A 23,053-nucleotide genomic window follows, 5' to 3' on the forward strand; every position below is an offset into this window, starting at 1 on the left:
ATCCCAGGCTTTGAGGCGCTTTCAGGCTCAGGTGTGAGCTTCTAATAATCAGCTCTTCTTAAGACCCCTTTCGGGCGAAGTACGGGCACCACAAAAGGAAAGGCGGGAGGGGACGCGAGGACCTCTTTCTCTTCCAAACTCCAGATCTGCAAGTAGCTCGGGGACCCAGACGCTCACACTGAGCGCCTTGATTATGCTAATCTAAGCCCCGCCCCGCCCGCCCCCGAAGGCCCCCGCCCCTTAAGCGACCTATAACGGTGGAGGGGCGGGGTCATGCTAATGAGGCCAGTCGGGCCTCGCTGGCTGTGCCCGCGGCTCCTCCGAGCCCGGGCGAGGCGGCGGCGACGAAAGCCATGGCCGGGGCGTTGGCCGGTCTGGCCGCGGGCTTGCACGGCCCGCGGGTCGTCCCCAGCCAAGACTCGGACTCAGACACGGACTCGGAGGACCCGAGTACTCGGCGCAGCGCGGGCGGGCTGCTCCGCTCGCAGGTCATCCACAGCGGTCACTTCATGGTGTCGTCGCCGCACAGCGACTCGCTGACCCGGCGGCGCGACCAGGAGGGGCCCACGGGGCCCGCAGACTTCGGGCCGCGCAGCATCGACCCCACACTCACCCGCCTCTTCGAGTGCATGAGCCTGGCCTACAGGTGAGGGCGGCTCCGGGGCCCGCCAGCCTCGGCCCTCCGTGGCGGGACCACGCGCTGGGGCCCCGGACACCCGACCCGGCCCCAAACTTTGGTCCCCGGCTGCTCTCGGAGACTCCGACCACATCCTGGACACCCCTCTGCCCGGGCCCCGAGCGTCCTCCGGCCCGGGCCCAGCCCACCGGCCTCCGCCTGGAGTGCGCCCCCCAGGTTCCCTTTGCTGACCGCCTCCACTCCCTTCCCAGGGTGCCGACAGCCTGCCCTCCACCTTGACCGCCATAGGCTTGTCCCGGCTCCTCTGCCCCCAAAGAAATGCCAGGGCACCCCTCATGCGCCCAGGACCCTAAGCCGTCCCTACCCTCCACGCTGGGGCCAATCCACCTGACCACCCCAGCCCTGCGCTCCCTCCCCAGCACCCCTGGCCCAGACCCACTTCATCCCTGCACTCAGGCGACACTCCTCACGCCCGCGACTGTCCGGACTCATGGCCAACGTCGTTCAACCCAGTCTCTCGTCCACCCTGTACTCCCCAATTGCCGGGACACCTGTCCTTGACCTGCTAGATGGTGGGTGCCCCGGGCGGCCCCAGGCAGGAGAACGCGCAGGCAGAGTTTTGCAGCGGCCGCCCGGCAGGGGGTGCTGCACGCCGCGTGGGGGTTGGTGCCCGGGAGGCCTGGGTTCGCTACCCGCGTCGCCGCGCTCGGCTGAGCGCTTAAGGCTGCCTGGGACCCCCGCTCGGTGCGTCGCAGAGAGTACAGACCGCGCCCGGCCCTAGCTCCACGCCTGCGTCCCCCGGGAGGGCGCGAACCCGGGTTCTGGCCCAGTGCCCTGGAGCAAAGTTCCCAGGAGCGGAGGGGCCAGGATAAATTATCAACCGAAAACCGTGGCGGTGAAAGGGGGATCGGCCGGCCTTGATCTTTTCTTTGTGCAAATATTCCTCTTCCTCCGCGGCGCCGCCTCCCCTTCTGAGAACCGCTGGATACAGAACAGCCCTTGAGGCTCCGACCGGGAGCCAGGGCTGGGGTGGGGATTGCCCGGGGGGGGGGGGGTGTTGCCCACCCCCAGCCGCGGCTGCCCAGCTGAGACCCCATTGGCTGGAGGCGATGTAACCTTGGCCCACATGCTCTGGCCCCAGGCCCAGGTCATGTTGCAACCTGATCGTCCAGGGCGCTGGACCGATGTGGAAAGTTCAAATTCCCGTCCCTTTCTTCCCTTCCCCCGCCTCCTGGGACATCACGGGACCCACTGGGAGAGGGCATTTAAGGTCTTGGTACACCGGATGTGGGCACCCCTCCTCCCCGGGCTCTCCCAGGGTGCCCCATTTCTCACCTGCTCTCAACTTTAGCTTCCTGCTTTATACCTCATCCCACCCAACCCCAAATCATGGGTGATGGGTGGCCAAAGGGAGGGGGTTCAGGGGAAGGGGCAAGGTTGGGGCTAGAGCGCGCTCGGAGATCTGACCCCACTAAGGGGCTGACTAGAATCTGATGTGACCCAGGGCGGCTGGGGAGGAGAGGGCTGTGCGGTCTCCCTAAACGCCCAGAATATTCCGTCTCTGGGGGTGTCCACGTGCCAGGGATGGAGGTGGCTCAGTGCTACAGGAGACTTTGGCTTCCCCCTCTATGGTAGAGGAAAAATCTGAGGTTCAGACAGGGACAGTGCTTCAGCCCTTGAATACCCCTAATTATAGGGGTCCCCTGGAAGGGAGAGTATGGGGGAAGCCAGGGTGACCCGAGAGAGTGACTGGATGGATGGGAAAGGACAGCAAGGCAAGGGGTCTAGAGGCGCTTGACCAGGAGAACGAGATGAAAGGCCAGTTTCATCCTCGGCAGGGCAGTGTGGACTTCCCTTCTGGGAGGAGAACCAGAGTTCACAATTCCGTGGGTGGAAGCCCCAGGGAGACAGGTTCTGGAAGTTCCAAGAAAACACTTGTTCATGGTCAGAGCTGGCTAGCTATGGAAAGCCTGGCATCCAGGAAAGAGCAAGGAGGACCCTGTCAGAGAGACTCTTGGGGAATTCCTATAAGGGAGATTGGGGACTAGGTAAGGGGTAGGGAGTCAGTCGGGCTGAACTAGGAGTCCTAGGTTTTCTCCAAGCTATCCCCAAGATTCCCAGACTTTCTGTTGGTCATGAGAAGCCCTCGAACCCTGGTGCCAGGCTTTTTTCCTCTGGACCGGGCCCCTCGGCTCCCTCCCATCCAGCAAGCCTGGGACAAGCAAAGTGGCTTTCCTCCTGGCCTTGGATGTTGTCACTGTCTCATCTCCCTAAACACTGCGTTGGCCACACACACCACCGCCTCAGCTGGGAAGCGGAGGGAGGGCAGGCAGGCCGGGCATGGGGCCCTGAGTGATCAGAGTGCTGGGAGGTTGCCAGGATACAGGCGGGGGCAACAGACTCAGAGGTTCACCCCCCCCCCAAGGGTGCCACAGAAGAAGCTGGCCCAGGAGGTATCAGTGTATCCCATCTAAGTCTCCCTACTAGACAGATGGTGTTTATCTAACTTAGGAAGGAGGGGGCCAGCCAGCAGGCATGGGCTATGTACTCTATTTGGGTAATGAGGCCTGTGGTACCCTAGGGTAGCAGTCCTTCCCCGCTCCCTACCCGAAAACAAACACAGGAGCTTGGAGACCAGAGAGGAGAGGGGACCCAGTGACCCATGCACCTAAGGGGCTGTAGGAGTCAGATTGCCCCTTCCCCACCCAGCCCTTAGCCCCAAGATGACAGAGAAGCCTTGGGAGAAAGCAGGCCTGGGGTTCTGAAAAACTAAGCCTTGGGGCCTCAGCCTCCCATGTGAGCAAAGGCCCTTCCATCTCGCGGATTTGACTGACTCCTAGGATTAGGGCCAGGGTTAGGGGTCGGGATCGGGCTGCTGCCTCCCCACTGCCCACCGCTCCAGCATCCCAGCTGTCTTCCTTTGGAGACTGATGGCCATGGTCTTACACACATCCCTGAGAAGGGACACCCCTTCCAGCTCAGCCCAGATCACCATCCTGGGATACTGGAGTGGGCAGCCGCCGGAAGGGCAGTGAAAAGGCAGCGGCTGGCTGCTTGGTGGCCACTTCTGGCAAAGAGACTCCCTCCCCACCCAGGCACACCTTTCCCCATCCCCTGGGGGCTGATGGGGGCCGCTGAGACTGATGGAAAGAAAGCCACAGGGCCTGAGTGCGTCTCCACCATGTGACCCAGGGAATGGCCCTGCACCTTCCTGACACTCGATTTCCTTCTGTAAGAAATGGGTTTGCGAACCCTCCCTAGCGGGCCCTAGCAGAGACCTCTGTGGATGGTCTGACTCTAGGGGTGGGAATTTCAGGCAGGTAAGAGGGAGGGTTGGGGGGAGGAGCCCCTCAGATGGCCCAGCATGCGAGAGCGAGAGCGGGGGGAGCCAGCCCTGCAGGAGCACCCCGCCTCCCCCAGCTTCCCCTTGCCCACCCCCCTGACCCAGCCCTCTCCCTCCGACAGCGGCCAGCTGGTATCTCCCAAGTGGAAGAATTTCAAAGGCCTCAAGCTGCTCTGCCGGGACAAGATCCGCCTCAACAACGCCATCTGGAGGGCCTGGTACATCCAGTGTGAGTGTACACCGGGAGCCTCACCAGCAGGGGGGCTGCAGGTGGGGGGTGCCCAGGAAACCCCCGTGGCCATTAGGGGCCAGCGCCAGCATCTGACCCCCAGAGGGTCTCGGGGGACGCGTCCCAAAGGGTGCTCTCCACGGGGATGCTAGGCACAGCAGGGGTCACCCCTTGGAAGCCCTGAGATGGGCAGGGATTTGCAGGATAGTTCAAGGCCCTTTCTGCCTTGCATCAGCCTTGTCAGTGCGGCAGATGCCGGGTGGAAAGAGGAGCTAGGATGCTGTCTGGGCCGGCGGCATCACGTCACAAATGGGGAAAATAAGGATCTTGCCTGGATCTCCCCCAGCCTTTCTGAAGTCCTTACTGAACTCCCAGCAGGTGCCCCCATGGAGTCTGGGGGTCGGGGCGGGGGGCCAGAGAGGCCATATAGTAGAGTGGAGAGGGCTGCAGACTTGGGAGTCGCCCAGAGCTGCTTTCCTACCCAGTCTCTGCTTTTGCTGGCTGTGTGACCGCAGGCTGCGTGACTAACCTCTCTGAATCTGTTTCCTCATCTTCAAAATAAGGCCAACAGCCCTACTTTTCCTGGTTGGCCCGGGGATAACACGTACCAATGGGCCCAGCACGAAGTTGGTGCTAAATAAATGATGGTTGACTCTGACATGCCCTTGAGAAGGCCACAGTCGTTCATTTGGGGGTTCGAGACCCACCCACCCACCATGGCAAAGCTGCAGAGGCTGAGCTGCCTCAGCCCAGTCGGCCGTGGGGTGGGACCTTGTCTAGAGCAGCCAAGTCCTGCTACAGGATCAAAGGCTACCCGGGGCTGGGAACACACAGCCCAGGAGGGAACATATTCAGTGTTCTCTGTCCCGGTCCCCTGGATTCCATCCAAGCGAGGGGGAGGGAGGGTTTCTGGTTCCTATTTATCTCTGGTGCCCAGTACTTCACAAACCATCTTATTTGAGGCTTCCTGGCAACACTGGCAGATAGGTATTATTACCCCCATTTTATGGATGAACAAGTAAAGCCCAGAAGGCCAGTAACTTGTTCAGGGTCATGGAGCATAAAAGGAAGAGAGCTGTGACTGGCTGGAGGTCCAGGGCTCACCTACTCCGAGCCCAGTGCTCCTTCCACTGCTCCCAGTTGGCTGGCTTCCAGTCCTCATCTGAGAACACGTGGGACGGCTCACCTGAGAACACGTAGGACCGGGCCCTACCCTAACCAGGAAGCTGATAGGCCAGAGGGAGTCACAGCCACCATCCCCACTGCCCCCACTGCCCTGCACTCCCTACCCTTCCCGCACAAAGCTGGATGGGATGCAAGCCTTTCTCCCTGCAGAAGAAATTTCTGATCCTCACCCAGACAAACAGACCCCGTCTCTGGCTATTGCCCGAGTTGCTGGAAGCACCCAGGGTCTGTCTGTGTCAGACAGAGAAGGGGCTGAGTCAAGTTCTAGGATGCACTGTCCTCCCTCAACTGAGCCCTGTGACCTGGGGAAAGTCCCCAGCCTCCCTAATAAGGATCACTCATCTGTAGAGAGAGAGTTAACAGTACGTCCTGCGGCGAGGCTTGCTTGAGTTTCCAGTGAGATCATTCATATCTCAGCCCACCGCCGACACACACAAGGGCTCCCCGAAGGTGATGATATTATCGTGATAATAGCGACAGCACAAGGCAAGCCCCTTCTCCCTGAGCCCTGAGGGCTTGAAGGTGGGCTCGGGAAAGGGAGAGGAGTGGGGACAGATGGAGGGCTGCCTGGCTCATCCCCCTCGTACCCGCCATCCCTCTGCAGGCTCCTGGCCTCCAAGATCCCCTCCTTTATAACCAGCCCCCAATCATCTTGGTGTCCTCTGAGCTCCCAGAGCACTGTGCCCCTCTCATGGGCAGGCTCCCCGCCTTGCATCAGCTCATGCTATGTGTGTGCTTTCCTTATCTCTCCAACTAAGCTGGGAGTACCCTGATTCACCTGCGGATCCCCTGTTCCAGCATCCGTCCCAGCACAGGTGCAAGGGGTTAGGTAGCTTCCTGAATGGATGAGCTTATCAGTGTTAAATAAAGCCTGCCCCAGCCCCAGGAGCCACGTGGTCACTGCCCTTCTGTCTAGAGCAGAGGGTCACCGGGGTAGGGGAGGGGAGGTCCAGCCAGGCCTCTGGAGAGGGCCCACCCCTTCGTTTTCCAAGCCACACTCAAAACCCCCTGCCCTAATCCCATGGGGATTATTTTGCAGACTGTCCTTTAGGACAGAACTTTGTAAATGAGCCCAAATATTCATGTTCGGGTGGTCCCCTTGTCTCTTAATTGTCCTGGCGGAAGTTTGCCGAAGGCTGAGGTGGGAAAAGTCACTGCGTGGGGGTCCCAGGATTCGGAAGCCCTACTGTGTGCCAAGCTGTTCAGGTTGGCACACAGGTCCAGCGATTTGAGCCCAAACGGCAGCAGCTCCTGCTTTTACTCCTGGCAGGGAGGCCGGCATGCAGAGAAACGGCCAAGGCCAAGTGGAGAGCCAGGCAGATAAGACTGTGGGATTTCAGAGGAGGGAGGGCCTCCTGGAAGAGGGACTGCCCTGGGCTCCCCTGATGGGTGGGCAGGGGTGCATAAGGTGAGGCAGAGGAGGGAAGGGAAGGACATTCTGTGTAGGATAAAACCAGAGGGTGGGCTGTGGTAGAGGGGAGACTGTTTGGCTTCAAGGTGGAACCTATGAAGGAGGTCACCAGACCCTGGGGGGGGGTGTGTGTGACAGAATATGGAGGTGTGAGATAATGAGTCCCCGGTTCAACAGGAATGCTGGGGGTCGATGGGCAGTTACTGTGACTGGGAGGCAGTGTTGGCGCTCCAGCAGAGACACAGGCTTGGGAAGGACGTTTCCAGACATCTGAGAGTGTCAAGTTTTGGGACAGCCCCCCTTTTTTAAAAAATTCAACCCCTCCCAAGTTTTGGGACATCCTGAGAGTCTATGGGCAGCTGGAAAATGTCCACAGCTGGAAAGGGGCAAGAGGAGAGAGGTTTGGGGGCACGCCTTGCAGAAGGGCCAGTGAAAATAGTCAAGGAGGCAGGAGAAGCAAGGGAAGGCTCCCTGGCCAAGGGAACAGGGGATGATCTGTGGTGAGGTCCAGGAGGTTGGGCCCGTGGTGGGTGAGGGCCTTGGGCAGGCAGTGGGGTCAGGTGCTGCGTCAGAGGAAGTGGAGACCAGGAGTGGAGAGGCTCATGACAACACTTCCAGAACTGGGGGCAAAGCCAAGGGGTGAAAGGGAAGATTAGCTTGTTGGAGTAGCAAAAGAAGGGAAAGTTTGGGAGGTGAAGGGGAGACTGAAAGGTATTTATGAGCCCCAAAGAAGGAGCCTAGGGAGAGAGAGATTGGATTGGAGATATGGAAGGGAGTGGAGGAGGTGGAGAAAGGGCTCAGCTAGGTGGCCTAAGGGGACAAGGGGTGGTTCTCTGGCATCAGACTGGGCAGTGCCCGGGAGCTTGAGGCAGGAGACCAAGGGCTCCAGGCCCTGGCCTGCCAGTCCGACCTTCTTGGAGCAGCTCACTTCCTGTGGTTCCACAATCCCATTTGCCCTGCACACCTACTGGACCCCCAAGGAAGGCAGAGGAGGCATGGGAGGTTCCTTTCGCAGGATCCAGTAACAGAGGGAGCTCTGGGTGGGCTAGAGCAGGCAGGAAGGCTTCCTGGAGGCGGGGCACTTATCTAAGCATCCGAAGCGGAGCAGGAATTCGTAGTGTGGCACCGGAGGCCCAGTCCCCTTGGGGTGGGAGGTGAAGAAGCCGGGTGCCCCCTGACCTGACCCCCTTCTCTCAGATGTGGAGCGGAGGAAGAGCCCCGTGTGTGGCTTCGTGACCCCCCTGCAGGGGCCTGAGGCTGATGAGCACCGGAAACCGGAGGTAGCTGAGCCGCGGGACCTCCTGCCTCCCTGCCGAGCCCGGTCCCTCCGTCGGGTCCCCTGTAGCGCGCGACACGAGCAGCGGCCCAGATGCGGATCGGGGGCGGGGTGGGGTCAGCGCCCGCCGCTCCCTGAGCCCCCTCCCTGGCTCTCCCCAGGCCGTCGTGCTGGAAGGCAATTACTGGAAGCGGCGCATCGAGGTGGTGATGCGCGAGTACCACAAGTGGCGCATCTACTACAAGAAGCGGGTCAGTGCTGGGGGGCGGGGGGCGGGGGCGGGGCTGGGCCGCGGGCCACCGCCTCTCCTGGGAGAGCCCGGGCGGGACTCCCCTCCAACCCCCACCCCGCCTCCCAGGAAGACCCAGCTCGACAGCGCCACCGTGTGGCCCAGAGGCGCCTCGCCGCCCCCTTACCTCCCAGCGCGCAGGAGCTCCTGAGGGGGATTAGGGATCCCTTTCGTCCTGGGGAGCTTGTGAGTAGGGGAGGCCTGGCGGGCAGTGATGGCAGAGAGACAAGTGTCCACCTCTGTGTGTTCCTGCAGCTCCGTAAATCCAGCAGGGAAGGGGATCTCCTGACCCCAAAGCAGGTGGGTGCTCCGGGGACCCAGAGAATGACAGCTTCCCTTCTAGGTGGGTAAGGCCTTGGCCTGGGCGAGGGCGGGTCACTAAGGCAGTGGGTGTGGCCTCTGTCCTCTAGTTCCTCCAAAACCTTTCTCCCCGGAGATGGGGGAACCTGTGAGCGCAGTGGTGGGGAGACCCAAAGCCTTCTGGTTAGCCCAGCACGCGGTGGGAGGCACGGGGAACAGAAGTCCCTAAGAACTGGGGTTCCAGGCAAGGAAAAGTATAGGGGGCAGGAGGAGGACCCTTATCTGTTCAGCTGGCCATCCGCCTCTCTCTGCTGGGGGCAGTCGTTAGAGGCCAATGGGGTGACCTTAAGCCTTCCGGGCAGCAAAGTGTCCTGCAGAGAGAGGTGAGGAGGGCCGTGCGCACGGAAGCTTCCGACCCTCTGACCGCTTCATCCCCCAGTGGGAGGCCCCTGTGTCCCTCTCCTGGCTGCTGAAGGCTCCGTCGTCTCCCTAGGCCGAAGGGGGTTGGCAGCCACCAGAGAGATGGTGCGAGCAGCTCTTCTCCAGCGTGGTGCCCGTGCTGCTTGGGGGCCCAGAGGAGGAGCCCGGCGGGCGGCAGCTGCTCGACCTGGATTGTTTTTTGTCCGACATCTCCGACACGCTCTTCACCATGACGCAGCCCAGCTCCGCGCCCCTGCAGCTGCTCCCTGAGGACGGTAAGGGCCTGCACCTGGAAGGGGAGGCCTGCGAGAAGCCAGGTGGCCCAGGGAGCATGGCCAGGGGTGGGCGGCCCCCCACTGCGCCCCGCCTGCGGCTCCTGACGTCACCCCTGCCCCCTTCAGCCTACGTGGGCAATGCTGACATGATCCAGCCAGACCTGACGCCTCTGCAGCCCAGCCTGGACGACTTTATGGAGATCTCAGGTGAGGCAGCGCCCCCTGCTGGTTAGGGTGGACAGGACGGGCCAGTGTGAGGAAAGTCCCCAGACGACCACCAGCCCTCGGGGCCGTCCCAGGTTCCTCTGGGAGGACGGATGGTCCAGGTGATTTCCGAGGGCCCTTCCTGGACTCCCTTTGTCCGGACTTGGAATGCAATTGATGTAGCCTCAGGTGAGAGCAGGGCCAGACTGGACACCTGGGCGGGCGCCAAGGCCAAGAGCATGGAAGATACAGACTCTCCCAGCTCCCAGGACAGTAGTGGAATCTCAGGAGAGAAAGAGACTTTGATTTGGGGGGGGGGGGGGGACGTTTATTATTCACGTAATTCCCTTTAAAAACTGTTAAAGAACATTCCAGGGGCTCCTGCATGGCTCAGTGGGTTGAGTGTCTGCCTTGGGCTCAGGTCATGATCCCAGGGTCCTGGGATGGAGCCCAGAGTCATTGGGCGGCTGCTGAGCGGGAAGTCGGCTTCTCCCTCTCCCTCTGCCTCTCGCCCCACTCGCACTCTTTCTCAAATAAATAAACAAATAAAATCTTTAAGTAAATAAAAAAGAACATTCCAAACACACACACAGGTAGAGAGAGAGTGGCTCACCGAACCCTCCTGCAGCCATCACCGACTTCAAAATGTACCCACTCTTGGCGGGTCCGGGGTCACGGAGGCCTCACCCACTTCTCCTTCCTATGTTGTTTTTAAGAAAATTCCAGGAATTATATCTTGTAAAGCTTTTTTTTTTTTTTTTTTTTTTAAGTAACAAGTTTCTGGGCCTCCATCTCCTGACCCCAGGGCTGCTAGGTCACTGGTTTCTTGTGTCCTCCCAGAGATACCTGTGTCTGCGTGGGCACCTGTGGACAAATGTCTTTTTGTTTTCACAATAGGCTCTGCCCGACATTGCTTCCTTTACTTAGCTGGAGATCTTGTGAGACTGTCCCAGACATCATATTTTCAGGGGACTCCTGTTAGAGGCTTGGCTTGTCTCAGCCCAGGCCCTGGGGGTAGGAAGGGGTTTTCTGGGATAAAGACTTAGTTCCATGACCCCTCCACTCCTTCCCCATAGGGTCCTGGGCCTGTCAGTCAAGGGGGGGTGGGAACTGGGGAATGAGGAACCACCCCCACCCCTGCCTCAGCCCTGGGCAGGGTGGGGGCCCTGGGGGCAGGAGTGTTGATGGCAGTACCCAGAGAGCGAACCAGTCTGGGAGGGCAGCGGTCCTGTCTGGGCACACGTACCCCCACCACAGGTAGGAAACCTTCTCCAGGTTGGACTCTGGGCCAAGTCAGGGGCTAGGAAGCCACTTCTCTCAATCCGGGGTGACTGCTGGAGTCGGGGTGAGCTCGGGTAACCAAAGGTAGGGGATGTGGGTCATGCAGAGGTGGCGGCTAGAGTGGTCCCCCTCTGGCCCTCCACGCACAAGGAGGCCATCCGGGCTGTTGCCTTCATTGTCCCCCAGAGCCCCCCACTTGAGAGGAAACCCCGTGAGGAGGCCGGAACTGTACGGAGGGAGGGGGCTTGGGAGGGGTGTTCACGGAAGGGGCATGGGCTTGGAGCAGGAGAGGGTGTCAGGGAGGGGATGTGCCCTTGGGGGCACTAGGGCTCCGTGGGTGGCCGCTGAGGGTTACGAAGCAACTTCTCTCAAGAGCGAAGGGACAGCTGAGGGCAAACTATGGCAGGGGCTTGGTGGTGACTGGGCTTGGAGCCCCGTGAGCCCTACAGAGTACTGGGGAGGAGGCAGAGCAGTGAGCGGGAAGCAGGCCCCTGCGCGGCTGCTTCTTGAGTCTGGGCCTCGAGGGGCCTAGCGATGAGGCCCACGGTCCCTGGGGGCTGGGAGGAGAGAGGATCCGTGACCACTCACCCTCTGCCACCCAGCCCCTCGGTTTAAGGGAGGCGGTAGGGTAAGAAGATCCTTTCCGATCAGGTGATCAGGAAAGACCCACAGAAGCTCGCACGCACACACACACAGACACACAGACACACAGAAGCACACACCGGGTACACAGCCTCGGTGCGCACGCGGAGGGCCTCACATCAAGCCAGGCACGCAAGGACTCAGACAGAGCCAGAGAGACCGGGGCACACGCGCGGAGATGGGTCCCGCATGAGGTCACCCGCCGACAGCCGCGGAGGGACAGCCTTCCAGGACACATGGGCACCAGAGTCACAGAAGAGGCACACACAGCGTTTAACCCCTTCGGGCTCTGGCGTTGGTGTGGGCTCATCTGTCTCGCTCCTGGGTCTCCCTTAAGGTGGCCTTTGGGAGAGAGGCCTGACCAGCTCCCCTGGCTGGGGGGAGCCAGGGCCTGTCCAAGGCCAGTGGGGCTGGGTCGGGCCAGACCAGGAGGCCTCGGGAGCTGGTTCAGACCAAAGGCTGGCCAGGGTCAGAGAAAGGTGCCCGGAAGGGAGCGGGTGGGCGGGCGGCGTCCAGGCCCGGGATGTGGTTAGGCCGCAGGCAGCTGCTTCCCAAAACCAGAATAGCCTGGGCTTACACAACCCGCATCTCAGACAATCTGGCTGCCCACTCCCGGCCCCCTTCCAGGCTTTCCAGCCCCCCTTACTCCTGCCCCCACTCCGAGCCCACCCTCTGACCCCCGCCCTGACCCCCTTAGCCCTTCGGCCCACTCCCGGGCTCTACTTTTGAGGCTCTGTTTGACCTTCCCACATACCAGCTTGTCCCAGACCCGCTGACCTCCTGACCCCGCTCACCTCTAGCTCACCCCTAGAACTCTCATCACCCTGGGGCTCACCCCTATCCCGGACCTCCGCCCCTCACACCCCATCCCTCTCCCTCCCTGGCACTCTCTGTCACCCTGCCCCTTTCTATGTGGCCCCAGCAGAGCTGGTAACAGGAGGGAGAGGGGAGTGCCCGGGTCTGGGACAGGGAAAGGGACCCCATGAGTTGCATGTGAGGCTTGGCAGGAGGACTCTTTCCCGGGGTCCCACTCACACACACACACCCCCCCACAGCCTCTGCTGGCCTGCGTGCAGGCCCATCCCACCCAAACCTCTGTTTTGCTGCTTCCCCTGAGTGAGACAGAAACTCTCCCAATTTCACAATCTCCTGTCGAAGCCCCCCCCTCCCCCGCCTCCCCCCACCTCATTGCCAGCCAGGCCAGCCCAGCCTGGGGACCGGGCACGACGCCCATCTCCTCCCACTGCTTCTAGCCATGCCTGGCCCTATCCCTAACTGCTACCGCCTTGGGTGTCCGAATTACAGATTTCTTCACCAGCTACCGCCCCCCACCGACGCCCACGCCTGCACACTTCCCGGAGCCCCCCAGCTTTGGTCCCATGGCTGACCCTTTCTTCGGCAGTGGGATCTTGGGCTCCGAGGTGCCCCCTGCCTCGTCCGGCGTGACCCACCTCTCAGGGCATAACCGCCTGCAGGTGAGCTCCCGCCCCCCCTCCACTCAGCCCTGCCGAGCTCACCGGCCCATCTCTGCCCTCTAAAGGGAGCAGTTTAGCACAGGAGGAAGGACCCCCGTGAAGCGGAATTGGACCAGGGGGTTGTAGAGGGGAGGCTGAAGGCAGCGGGGGATGGGGGAGAGGGGAGGGCATGAAGCAGGACACCACTGAGGACCAGGTTGTTTATGGAAGGCTTCCTGGAGGAGGAGAGGTTCTGGACTTAGTGAATGTTTGGGTTTGGACAGAAGAAGAGACCCATAGAGCGCAAGCCAGATGGGAGGGGATGCACCCAGGAGCGCACAGGGAGACGGAAAGCTCAGCGCGAGGGCTTAGGACCCAGGGAAGCTGCCATTTTGGATCAAGAACCTGCGGGCTCCATTGGGAGGTCGCCTCCCGGCTGCTCGGTCAGACGCCTTCTGCTTCGGCCAGCAGACGGTTCGGGCGCTCCTGTAGCCCATTGTTGAGAGGTCTCTCTCCTCAACCAGGCAGTGAGCCCCTCGCTGAAAGAGCTAAGCCTTGCTCGCCTAGCGGAGTTCAAGCGTTGGGTCACTGAGCTATGGGCCAGCGAGTGGGTGTGTGGATGGAGGGGCGTGCTGGTGAATGCGTAGGTGGGTTGTAGATGGGGCTGGGTGGGTAGGAGAGTGGTCGGTTGGATGGATGGGCTGGTAGATGGATTTGGGGGTGGATAGTTTGGCGGATCCATGAACAGGCTGGCAGCTGGAGAATTGGCGGGCCACGGAACCCACGGTAGATGGGTGGAGAGGTTTGGGACGGGGTGACAGATGGATGAAGTAGAGATGGCTGGATAGATCGGCGAATGGGTTAAAACCTGGTCGGCTAGTGGAGAGATAGGGGAGAGGACAAACAGGTGAATGGAGGGTGGTTGGGTTCGTGGATGGCCGGGTGGCCGGATGGAGTCATCATCTGGCAAATGAAAAGATGGGCGGGAAGACTGATGCTCGTTCTCGTGCCTAATTTGCGCATGCATGTGAGTTCTACTCCCTCCGCTCGCTAGACTACTGTCTCCCTTGGTGTGTGTGGGGGGACAGCAGGGACCCTCTCAGTGCCCAGCCCAGAGCTCAGCCAGGGCAAGAGGCTGCGGGGGTGGCTGCCGAGACCAGCTCTCTCCCCTGCTCTCTGTCTGTCCCCCAACCAGGCCCGGAGCAGCTGCCCTGGCCCCCCGGATTCCAGGGCCTTCCTGAACTCCGACTTCGTCCTTCCTGAAGACCCCAAGCCCAAGCTCCCACCCCTGCCAGTCCCCCCACCCCTGCTCCAATACCCTGCCCTCGCCAAGGGGCCTGGCCTGGAGCCGCGTCCGCCCCCCACCTTCCCTCCCATGGCTCCGGCCCCTGCTTTGCTGCAGGAGGAGCCTCACTTCTCTCCCAGATTCCCCTTCTCCACTGTCCCTCCCGCCCCAGGAGTGTCCACATTGCCTGCTCCCACTGCCTTCCCATCCACCCCACAGCCAGGTCCAGGCCCGGCCCCTGCCCCCTTTCCCATAGACCTTCTGCCCTCGGGGTATCTGGAGCCCCCTTTTGGGCCCCACTTCCCAGTGCCCCAAGGTATGCGGCCCAGAGGCAGGTCCCCCACCCCATCCCCTAGAGGGCGGAAGCCCAGCCCCCCGACCTTGGCCCCCGCCACTGCCAACCCCACTGCCATGGCCGGGGGCAGCAACCCCTGCCTCACGCAGCTGCTCACAGCAGGTAAGATGGGAAGAGCCAGAACTGGGTTCCCGGAGGGGAGGGCGGGGGCCCAGTGGGGCAGTGGGGAGCCTGTGGGAGCAGAGGGTGAAGATTTAAGGGGCGGGTTCAGGCTCAGCTGGGGTGGGGTGGCGAGGTGGGGAGGAATTAGGGACATGGGTTCTGAACCCGAAAGGGGAGTGGGCTTTTTTGGAGGGGAGGGACGGGTTTGGGGAGATGACAGAGATGACTGGTGGCCCTCACACTTCCGCCCGTCTGCAGCTAAGCCCGAGCAGACCCTGGAACCACCGCTTGTGTCCAGCACCCTCCTCCGGTCCTCAGGGTCCCCGGTACGAAGGGGGGCACTGGGAGGCGAGGGTGGGCCCGGGCTTCGCCCCAACTCTCCACCCTTCTCCACCCCAACAGGAGACGGCCCCTGAATTTCCCTGCACCTTCCTACCCCCGACCCCGGCCCCCACACCGCCCCGGCCACCTCCAGGCCCGGCCACACTGGCCCCTCCCAGGCCCCTGATTGTCCCCAAAGCGGAGCGGCTCTCGCCCCCGGCACACAGCGGTAAAGAGGGCTTGCAGGGCTGGGGGGATGCCCGGGGATGGAGAAAGGGGAAGGAAGAAAGGGGGACGACATCTGAGGCCAGGACGAGAGGGACAGGGCAATGGGACCCTCTCCGCTGTGTCGGTCTGTCTGTGGGTGTGTCTGTCCCTGCCACAGGTGGTGAGCGGCGGCTGTCTGGGGACCTCAGCTCCACACGGGGCCCGGGGACTCTGAGTGTCTGCGTCTCTCCCCCTCAACCCATCCTAAGCCGGGGCCGTCCAGACAACGACAAGGTGGCACCTTGCCCTTACCCTGAGATCTGTTTGCTACCCCGAGGCCCTTCCATGCTCCTTCCTAGGCTCACCCCACTATCTGCCCCCCAAGACCGAGAGCCGGCGCATCACCCACATCTCTGCGGAGCAGAAACGGCGCTTCAACATCAAGCTGGGGTTTGACACCCTGCATGGGCTGGTGAGCACCCTCAGTGCCCAGCCCAGCCTCAAGGTGAGCCTCCAGCACAGGCCGGCACCCCCAGAACCGCAGGGCTCCTTGGTCGACTACCCCCCTCCCCCCACCGCCTGAGACCAACTCCCGGGACCCTCTGGACACCCAGTTTCCTCCTCCCACCCAGTGCCTCAGTGGGCCCCAGAGGGGGGCTACCGCCAGCACCTGAGCCCACCCTGGTGATGCCGTAGGTGAGCAAGGCGACCACGCTGCAGAAGACGGCCGAGTACATCGCCATGCTCCAGCAGGAGCGGGCAGCCATGCAGGAGGAGGCGCAGCAGCTACGGGACCAGATAGAGGAGCTCAACGCCGCCATCAAGTAAGTGGGGCGTGGGGGGGACCCGTGGGGGCCGTGGGCGAGGGGGCGTGCCGCACGACTCCCCAGCCCTGACCGGCCCCCTGCCCCCTAGCCTGTGCCAGCAGCAGCTGCCTGCTACCGGGGTGCCCATCACACACCAGCGTTTCGACCAGATGCGAGAAATGTTTGATGACTACGTTCGCACCCGGACGCTGCATAACTGGAAGTTTTGGGTGGTATCCTCCCCCGGCCAGCAGGGAAGGCGGGGGCGGGGGGGCGGGGAGCGACACCAGGGCCAGACCCCACTGTGCCCGACTGACCAGGCAGGGGCTCCGAGCTGCGCCCAGGTTCCGCCCCCTCCTTCCAGGGGCTTGACATCTTGGCCGGCAGGAGTGCTCAGGGACTCGCTGGGAGCAGAGGGAAACCGAGAGAGGAGCCCCTGGTTGAGGGGAGCGCGGTGCTGCCCACAGAATGTCCCAAGGGGAGTTTGGGAGAACTTCGAGTTTGAGGGGCGCGAGTGGAGTGGGTCCTGAAGAAGGCGTGGAAGGTCTCACTCCCTTACCTGGTCAAGCTCTTGGCTGAGCCGGGGCAGGAAGCTGAGGCATGGGTGGGGGGGGCGGCTAGCGCAGCCCAGGAGATGGACACAGAGGGGCCGGGCAGGCCGTGGCAGGATGGGCAGGTGGCTGCAGCGGGAGGCCTGCAAGTTCAAGGTGCCACCGTGGCCAGGCCCTTCCCCGGGTTTGGGCCAGATAGATGTCAGGGCTCTGCGTGAGCTGGGGGAGGGTACTGGCTGATCAGCAGGCCTGCTCCTTGACCTGGGCCCAGTTCAGCATCCTCATTCGGCCTCTGTTCGAGTCCTTCAATGGGATGGTGTCCACAGCAAGCTTACAGAGCCTCCGCCAGACCTCACTGGCTTGGCTGGACCAGTACTGCTCCCTGCCCGCTCTCCGGCCAAGTACGTGAGACACCCCTCTGCCCACCACCAGAATATCCAGGAATGTCCACTCGGCTCAGACCGCAGGTCCAGCCTGCCTTCAGAATAGCCTTGAGTTTTGACCATCCCCACCATGTAGCCTGGGTGGTCCTCCAGCCTCCAGGACACCTGCAGACAGAGGTCCCGGGAGGGGCTGACGGTCTTGCCAGCTCATATCCCTTCCTTATCCCTCAGCATCCAGAGGACATCCCTGGACCCCAGGAGGTATCTCTCCCTCCCTCTCTCTCTCTCTCTCTCTCTCTCGTTCTGTTTCCCCAGCTGTCTTGAACTCTCTCCGCCAGCTGAGCACATCTACTAGTATCCTGACGGACCCAGGCTGTATACCCGAGCAAGCCACGCGGGCAGTCACAGAGGGCACCCTTGGCAAGCCGCTATAGTGCCGGCCGGAGACTGCCACTCGCTCAGCTGCCCCGGAGCTGCTTTCCCTGCGCGTGGGCTCCAGGGACAACGTCTGGGCACTCCCTTCCTGCCCCGGGCCCGGCTGTCCCCTGTCCTGAGGGTCTAGCAGGGCCCAAATCTCTTGCACCTCCTGAAAGCCAGGAAGAGCTACTTTCCAAGTCGCTGCCCCACCAGTGACAAACACTGCGACCTGGGGGACTCGTGCTGTCTCTCGGGGACCCTCCATTTTCCAGTCTGCAAAATAGGGCTAGAGAAGATTCAACCAGATGATGATCCCGAGGCCTTAGCAACTGTGACCCTTAGGACAGAAGCTGGCAACTCAGGGAGCTTGGAGGAGGAAGGGGGACGATCCTGTTACCCTGCCCCCTGCTTCCCACCCCGACCCCGATAGGACACAGGCCTCTGTTTCTCAGCAGAGAGGCAGAAAAGGAGGTTCCCAGTCTCTGCTCCTTCGCTGGCCGCCCGGTGCTGCAGGATGGCATTCCTGGGAAAGGCCAGGAAGGTCAGATCCCAGGAGAGAGCAGGGCGGGGGGGAGGGGGGTAGCCAAACCAGGGACAGGCATCTTGTGTGCATGTGAATGCGTGTGTATAGATTTTGTAAAGAATTCTTGCCAATAAAACCAAAAACTGTTGGGGACTGTCAGTGTGTCTCGCTCTGGGATGGAGAGAGAACCAGTTGGCAGTGGGAGGTGGCCTTGAAAGGACCTTAGCTTTTCCTTCGAGCCGGAAGCCAGTGGAAGGTTTTGCGTAGGGGTAGAGTAGAAGGGACAAGGCACTCTGATGGAACCATCCAGAAGGAGAAGGTGCTGCCGCTAGGGGTAGTGACCTTCCCATTAGGCGAGATGTGCGAGCAGAGGGTGGGTGGCCACTTGGTGGGAATGTCTTAGAAGGAACTAGTACTTCGGATGGGGAATTGGGGTGAGTGGCCCCAATATTTCATTGATTCTCGTATTGAGCCATTGAACAAATCTTTTCTGGGGGCCCGCCGTGGACCAGGCAATGGTCTGGGTGCTGGGGATTCTGTTTGCTGCCGGCTTCCTCTCCTCCCGGAGCTGATTCAAGCTTCCGCAGGTGTTTCCGTGGCCACTGACTCTGCCTCATTTGTGCAGAATCGCAACACAAATAACTACTAACCGCACACTCATCTAATGTGTGCTCGATGCCCCGCACGATTGCAAGCACCTTGTGTGTGGATATTATTTCACTTCTTACGTGTTACCATCTACCTCTACAGCATTACAGGGTAAGCGTAAAGCACTGAAAACAGTGACTTGCATGTAGCACTATAAAAGTTATGATTATTCATAATCCCCATTTCACAGATGGAAAGTTGAGGCACAGGGAGGTCAACCAGCCCAGGGCTGCTTGGTTACCATCTGGACTCTAGTCTCTGCTTTTAGCCAGCGCTCTCTCTGGTGCAGGGAACAGGGGCACCCGGGCGTGGAGTGCTTTGTTGCTGCAGACAGAGGTTTGGCGTGGCTTTCTAGGAGGTAGAACCCTAACGGCGTGCTCTGCTGCTTTTCCCCCACGCACACACCTCCAGGAGGGTCCCCATGAGGCATCCCCTCGACCCTGTGTCGCCCCACTAGATGCCACTTTGCCTTGAGAGGGCTACCTACACTTGCACTCCCTTCCTCTTCCTCTCCCACTCACCCCATCCGTGGTCTCCTCCTCCCCACTTCCACCCCAGCCTCACCCCTACACTGACTCGCTGCTACTAAGGTCCCTTGATGCCCTCATTACCAAATCCAATGACCAGTTTGCAGTGCTCTTCCTGCCTTCCCCTGGGCCCTTGGATCCCATCCTTTTTTTTTTTTTTTTTAAGATTCTTTTTTAAAGATTTTATTTATTTAACACAGACAGAGATCACAAGTAGGCAGAGAGGCAGGCAGAGGGAGAAGGGGAAGCAGCTCCCCGCTGAGCAGAGAGCCCTATGCGGGGCTCGATCCCAGGACCCTGAGACCATGACCTGAGCCAAAAGCAGACACCTGACTGACCAAGTCACCCAGGCGCCCCAGCTTGGATCTCATTCCAGAACCACCCTTTCCTGAATCCGGCATTCTCTCCAGGATCTCCCTCCTCCCAGGCAGTGCCTTCCCAGAGCTTGCTGTGGGAATCTCTTCTTCCACCGCCCCTTCCTGGCCCACTTCCTTCTCACTTTGTGGCAAGCCTTGAGCAAGACCATTCCCTTTGGCCTCTTCGCCGAGGATCCACTCCTCTTCTGTATCAAAAGCACATATCCCACTGCCACCCTGACCCCTCCCTTCTGGATGTTTCACAGCTCCCTTTACCTTGAAGGAACCAAAGCAGAACTCATTTCTTTCCTTTTTTAAAAAAGAGTTTATTTATGTAATTGACAGAGAGAGAGAGAGAGCACAAGCAGGGGGAGCAGCAGCAGAGGGAGAAGCAGGCTCCCCACCGAGCAGGGAGCCCGATGCGGGGCTCCATCCCAGGACTGCGGGATCGTGACCCGAGCCAAAGGCAGACGCTTAACGACTGAACCACCCAGGTGACCAGAACTCATCATTTCTGAGACCAAGGCCCACAGTCTCCCTCCTCAAACCTGGTCCTCCTCTTTGTGTCCCCATCCCCAGGAAGGGCGCCGCCATCCACACACTTGTACAAGCTGGAAACAGTCATCTTGGCTCCTGCCAACTTCCCACCGCCCTGTGGCACCTGTTACCAAGGCCTGGCCAGGTGACCTCGCAGGCATTCGTCCCTATAGTCACCGCCCTGGTCCAACAGAACATCCGCTTCTATGTATAGCCTTGTATTAGTCTGCTGTATCCCTGACAGCTGCTTCTCAAACTTAAGTGTGCACCTGAAAAACTTGGAAAGGCTTTAAAAAGTCTTCACGACCAGGTCCGGTCTAGACCAATTAAATTAGAAGCCCTCAGCATGGAAGCTTCGACCACCAGCGTTTTTAAAGCGATTCCAATAGGGCAACCAAGGTTAAGAAGCACCGTAAGAAGATGCTTTGAGCTGCAAACAGCACCTGTTTGGGGCTCAAGTTGGTTAAATCAGTGTGATAAATCAGTTAAATAATAAATAAATTTAAATCAGTTAAATCACCATACTATGTATGCATCAGAATCACTTAGCTAGTGGGGCTTTTTAAAATACAGATTGCCGGGAACCCCCACGTCCAGAGTTTCTGAGTCAGCAGGTCTGGAATGGAGTCTAAAAATTGACATTTCCGGGGCGCCTGGGTGGCTCAGTGGGTTAAAGCCTCTGCCTTCGGCTCAGGTCGTGATCCCAGGGTCCTGGGATCGAGCCCCGGAGCATCGGGCTCTCTGCTCAGCGGGGAGCCTGCTTCCCTTTCTCTCTCTCTGCCTGCCTCTCTGACTACTTGTGATCTCTGTCTGTCAAATAAATAAATAAAATCTTTTAAAAAAAAAGAATTTACATTTCCATCGATGCGGTCTGCAGCCCATACAACCAAGTCTCACTGCCCCCCACAAATCCCTGGGTAGAGCTCCCTCCCTGATCTGCCCAGCCTTCCCAAACCCTGCTGTCACTGGTTGTCCTTCCACAAGCTAACCTTGGCTTCCCGCTGTGACACCTGCAAGTTAGAGGCAGACCTTATCATCACCAAGTGGCCGAGGTAGGAGGAGGATGGGTCTTGGGAGTGTAGCCGACCCCAGTTTACCACCCACCCCAAGGAGATGTATCTCTTGCTTCCTTGTTGACCTTGGGTAAGTCACCTGACCTGAGCCCAATTTTTTTTCATTTGTTTTATTTCACAGCATCACTGGCCTTAAAGGCCGCTAGAAAAATCAACTAACTCCTGATGTGGGAATCCTCTAGTCTTGACTGAGCTCTCCGCAGAGCCCTACTCTTTTTTTTTTTTTTTAAGATTTTATTTATTTATTCGACAGAGAGAGATCACAAGTAGGCAGAGAGGCAGGCAGAGAGAGAGAGAGGAGGAAGCAGGCTCCCCACCAAAGAGAGAGCCCAATGCAGGGCTCAATCCCAGGACTCTGGGATCATGACCTGAGCCGAAGGCAGAGACTTTATTTTTTTTTCATTTTTAAGATTTTATTTATTTGACAGACAGAGATCACAAGCAGGCAGAGAGGCAGACAGAAAGGAGGAAGCAGGCTCCCTGCCGAGCAGAGAGCCCGATGCGGGGCTCGATTCCCAGGATCCTGGGATCATGACCTGAGCTGAAGGCAGAGGCTTTAACCCACTGAGCCACCCAGGTGCCCCCGAAGGCAGAGGCTTTAATCCTCTGAGCCACCCAGGCGCCCCCGCAGAGCCCTACTTTCTTCTCCTTATCCCCCACATCCATAGATTATGGAGTCACAGACCTGCATGTGTCCCCACATTCACTCTTCATCCATGCGATCTCTGCAAAGTCACTTAATGAGCACTTCCTAGAGCATTACTATCCTAATCTGTGGGATGGGAACGGGAGATTAAATGAAAGGCAAAGCTTCCAATCAATGAATGTCATATGTGAAATGCTTGGTGAATGAAGTTCTTAAAGGCACAGCTTTGTCGGGGCATCTGGCTGGCTCAGTCAGAACAACATCTGAGGGGCGCCTGGGTGGCTCAGTGGTTTAAGCCTCTGCCTTCGGCTCAGGTCATGGTCCCGAGGTCCTGGGATCGAGTCCCACATCGGGCTCTCTGCTCAGCGGGGCCTGCTTCCTCCTCTCTATCTCTCTCTCTGCCTGCCTCTCTGCCTGCTTGTGATCTTGCTCTGTCAAATAAATAAATAAAATCTTAAAAAAAAAAAAAAGGAACAACATCTGACTCTTGATCTGGGGGTCATGAATTTGAGCCCCACAATGGGTGTAGAAATTGCTTAAATAACTAGGAAAAAAAGTACAGCTTTGCCTCTAGGTAATATAGTGGTTCATGGCCGGTCCTATAGTTCTAAATAGCAAATTAAGGAGGAAAAGCCCCAGGATGTTCTGGACACCCCCAACTGTCCCCACCCCACTGCCCACAGCTGAGTCAATGTCAACCCCACCCCACCCCACCCCCAAGGACAAAAGGGAAGGAAATGAGGCCACATTCCATTTGCTCTCTGATTGGATCTATGCCCTCGACCCAGCTTATGGGTCTGTCACCTGGGCTCTGCACAGCCCTTCTCCTTAGAGGGTCCCTTCTAAAGGCCTGAGATCCTGAACTCTCAGGACATGTTCCCTGGTGGGCACGGAAACCTTTGAATCTAGAATCTCTGACCCTGGTATTTCAACTCACTCTGGGTTGCAGGGCTGGGAGGCCCGTGGGGCACTGCTCCATTCTGGGAACCTTTTCTTGCCAGCCAAGCAGGTCAAATTTAACCCCATCAATTAGTCTTTCAGAATATCTCCTTTTTTTTTTTTCCTTTTTAAAGATTTTATTTATTTGGCAGGGACAGAGGGAGCACAAGCAGGGGGAGTGGGAGAGGGAGAAGTAGGCTTCCCTTGGAGCAGGGAGCCCAAATGCGGGGCTCGATTCCCAGAACCCTGGGATCATGACCCGAACCGAAGGCAGACACTTAACGACTGACCCACCCAGTTGCCTGAGTATCTCCTTTTTGGTTAAATCAGAACGAGCTCCGTAGACCTATCCCCAGTCTCCGGGTTTTGATATCGCACAATAGCTACGCGAGATGGCACCCCTGGGGGAAACCTGGTAAAGGTATACGCGG

The 23,053-nt window shown here is 59.5% G+C and overlaps 1 protein-coding gene across 4 annotated transcripts; it reads left to right on the top strand.

Annotated features, from left to right (window-relative positions):
* Window positions 1–280: 280 nt before the first annotated feature.
* MLXIPL (MLX interacting protein like) lies at window positions 281–18,044 on the top strand. Of its 4 annotated transcripts, XM_045993184.1 has the most exons (17): window positions 293–646; window positions 4,103–4,209; window positions 8,003–8,085; window positions 8,243–8,332; window positions 8,626–8,670; window positions 9,164–9,365; window positions 9,492–9,572; window positions 12,798–12,967; window positions 14,142–14,688; window positions 14,947–15,014; window positions 15,091–15,238; window positions 15,395–15,510; window positions 15,602–15,721; window positions 15,913–16,040; window positions 16,132–16,255; window positions 16,845–16,974; window positions 17,272–18,044. In XM_045993184.1, the coding sequence occupies exons 1-17, from the start codon at window positions 354–356 to the stop codon at window positions 17,388–17,390; spliced, it is 2,571 nt and encodes an 856-aa protein (XP_045849140.1). In that variant the 5' UTR covers window positions 293–353; the 3' UTR covers window positions 17,391–18,044. The 4 variants fall into 4 exon arrangements, with proteins under 4 accessions (XP_045849142.1, XP_045849141.1, XP_045849140.1 ...); XM_045993185.1 differs by lacking the exon at window positions 15,395–15,510 and having other exon boundaries at window positions 292–646; window positions 15,576–15,721; XM_045993183.1 differs by having other exon boundaries at window positions 15,091–15,510.
* Window positions 18,045–23,053: the final 5,009 nt, after the last annotated feature.

The sequence above is a fragment of the Meles meles genome, chromosome 21 (assembly GCF_922984935.1).
Source record: "Meles meles chromosome 21, mMelMel3.1 paternal haplotype, whole genome shotgun sequence".
Taxonomy (NCBI): domain Eukaryota; kingdom Metazoa; phylum Chordata; class Mammalia; order Carnivora; family Mustelidae; genus Meles; species Meles meles.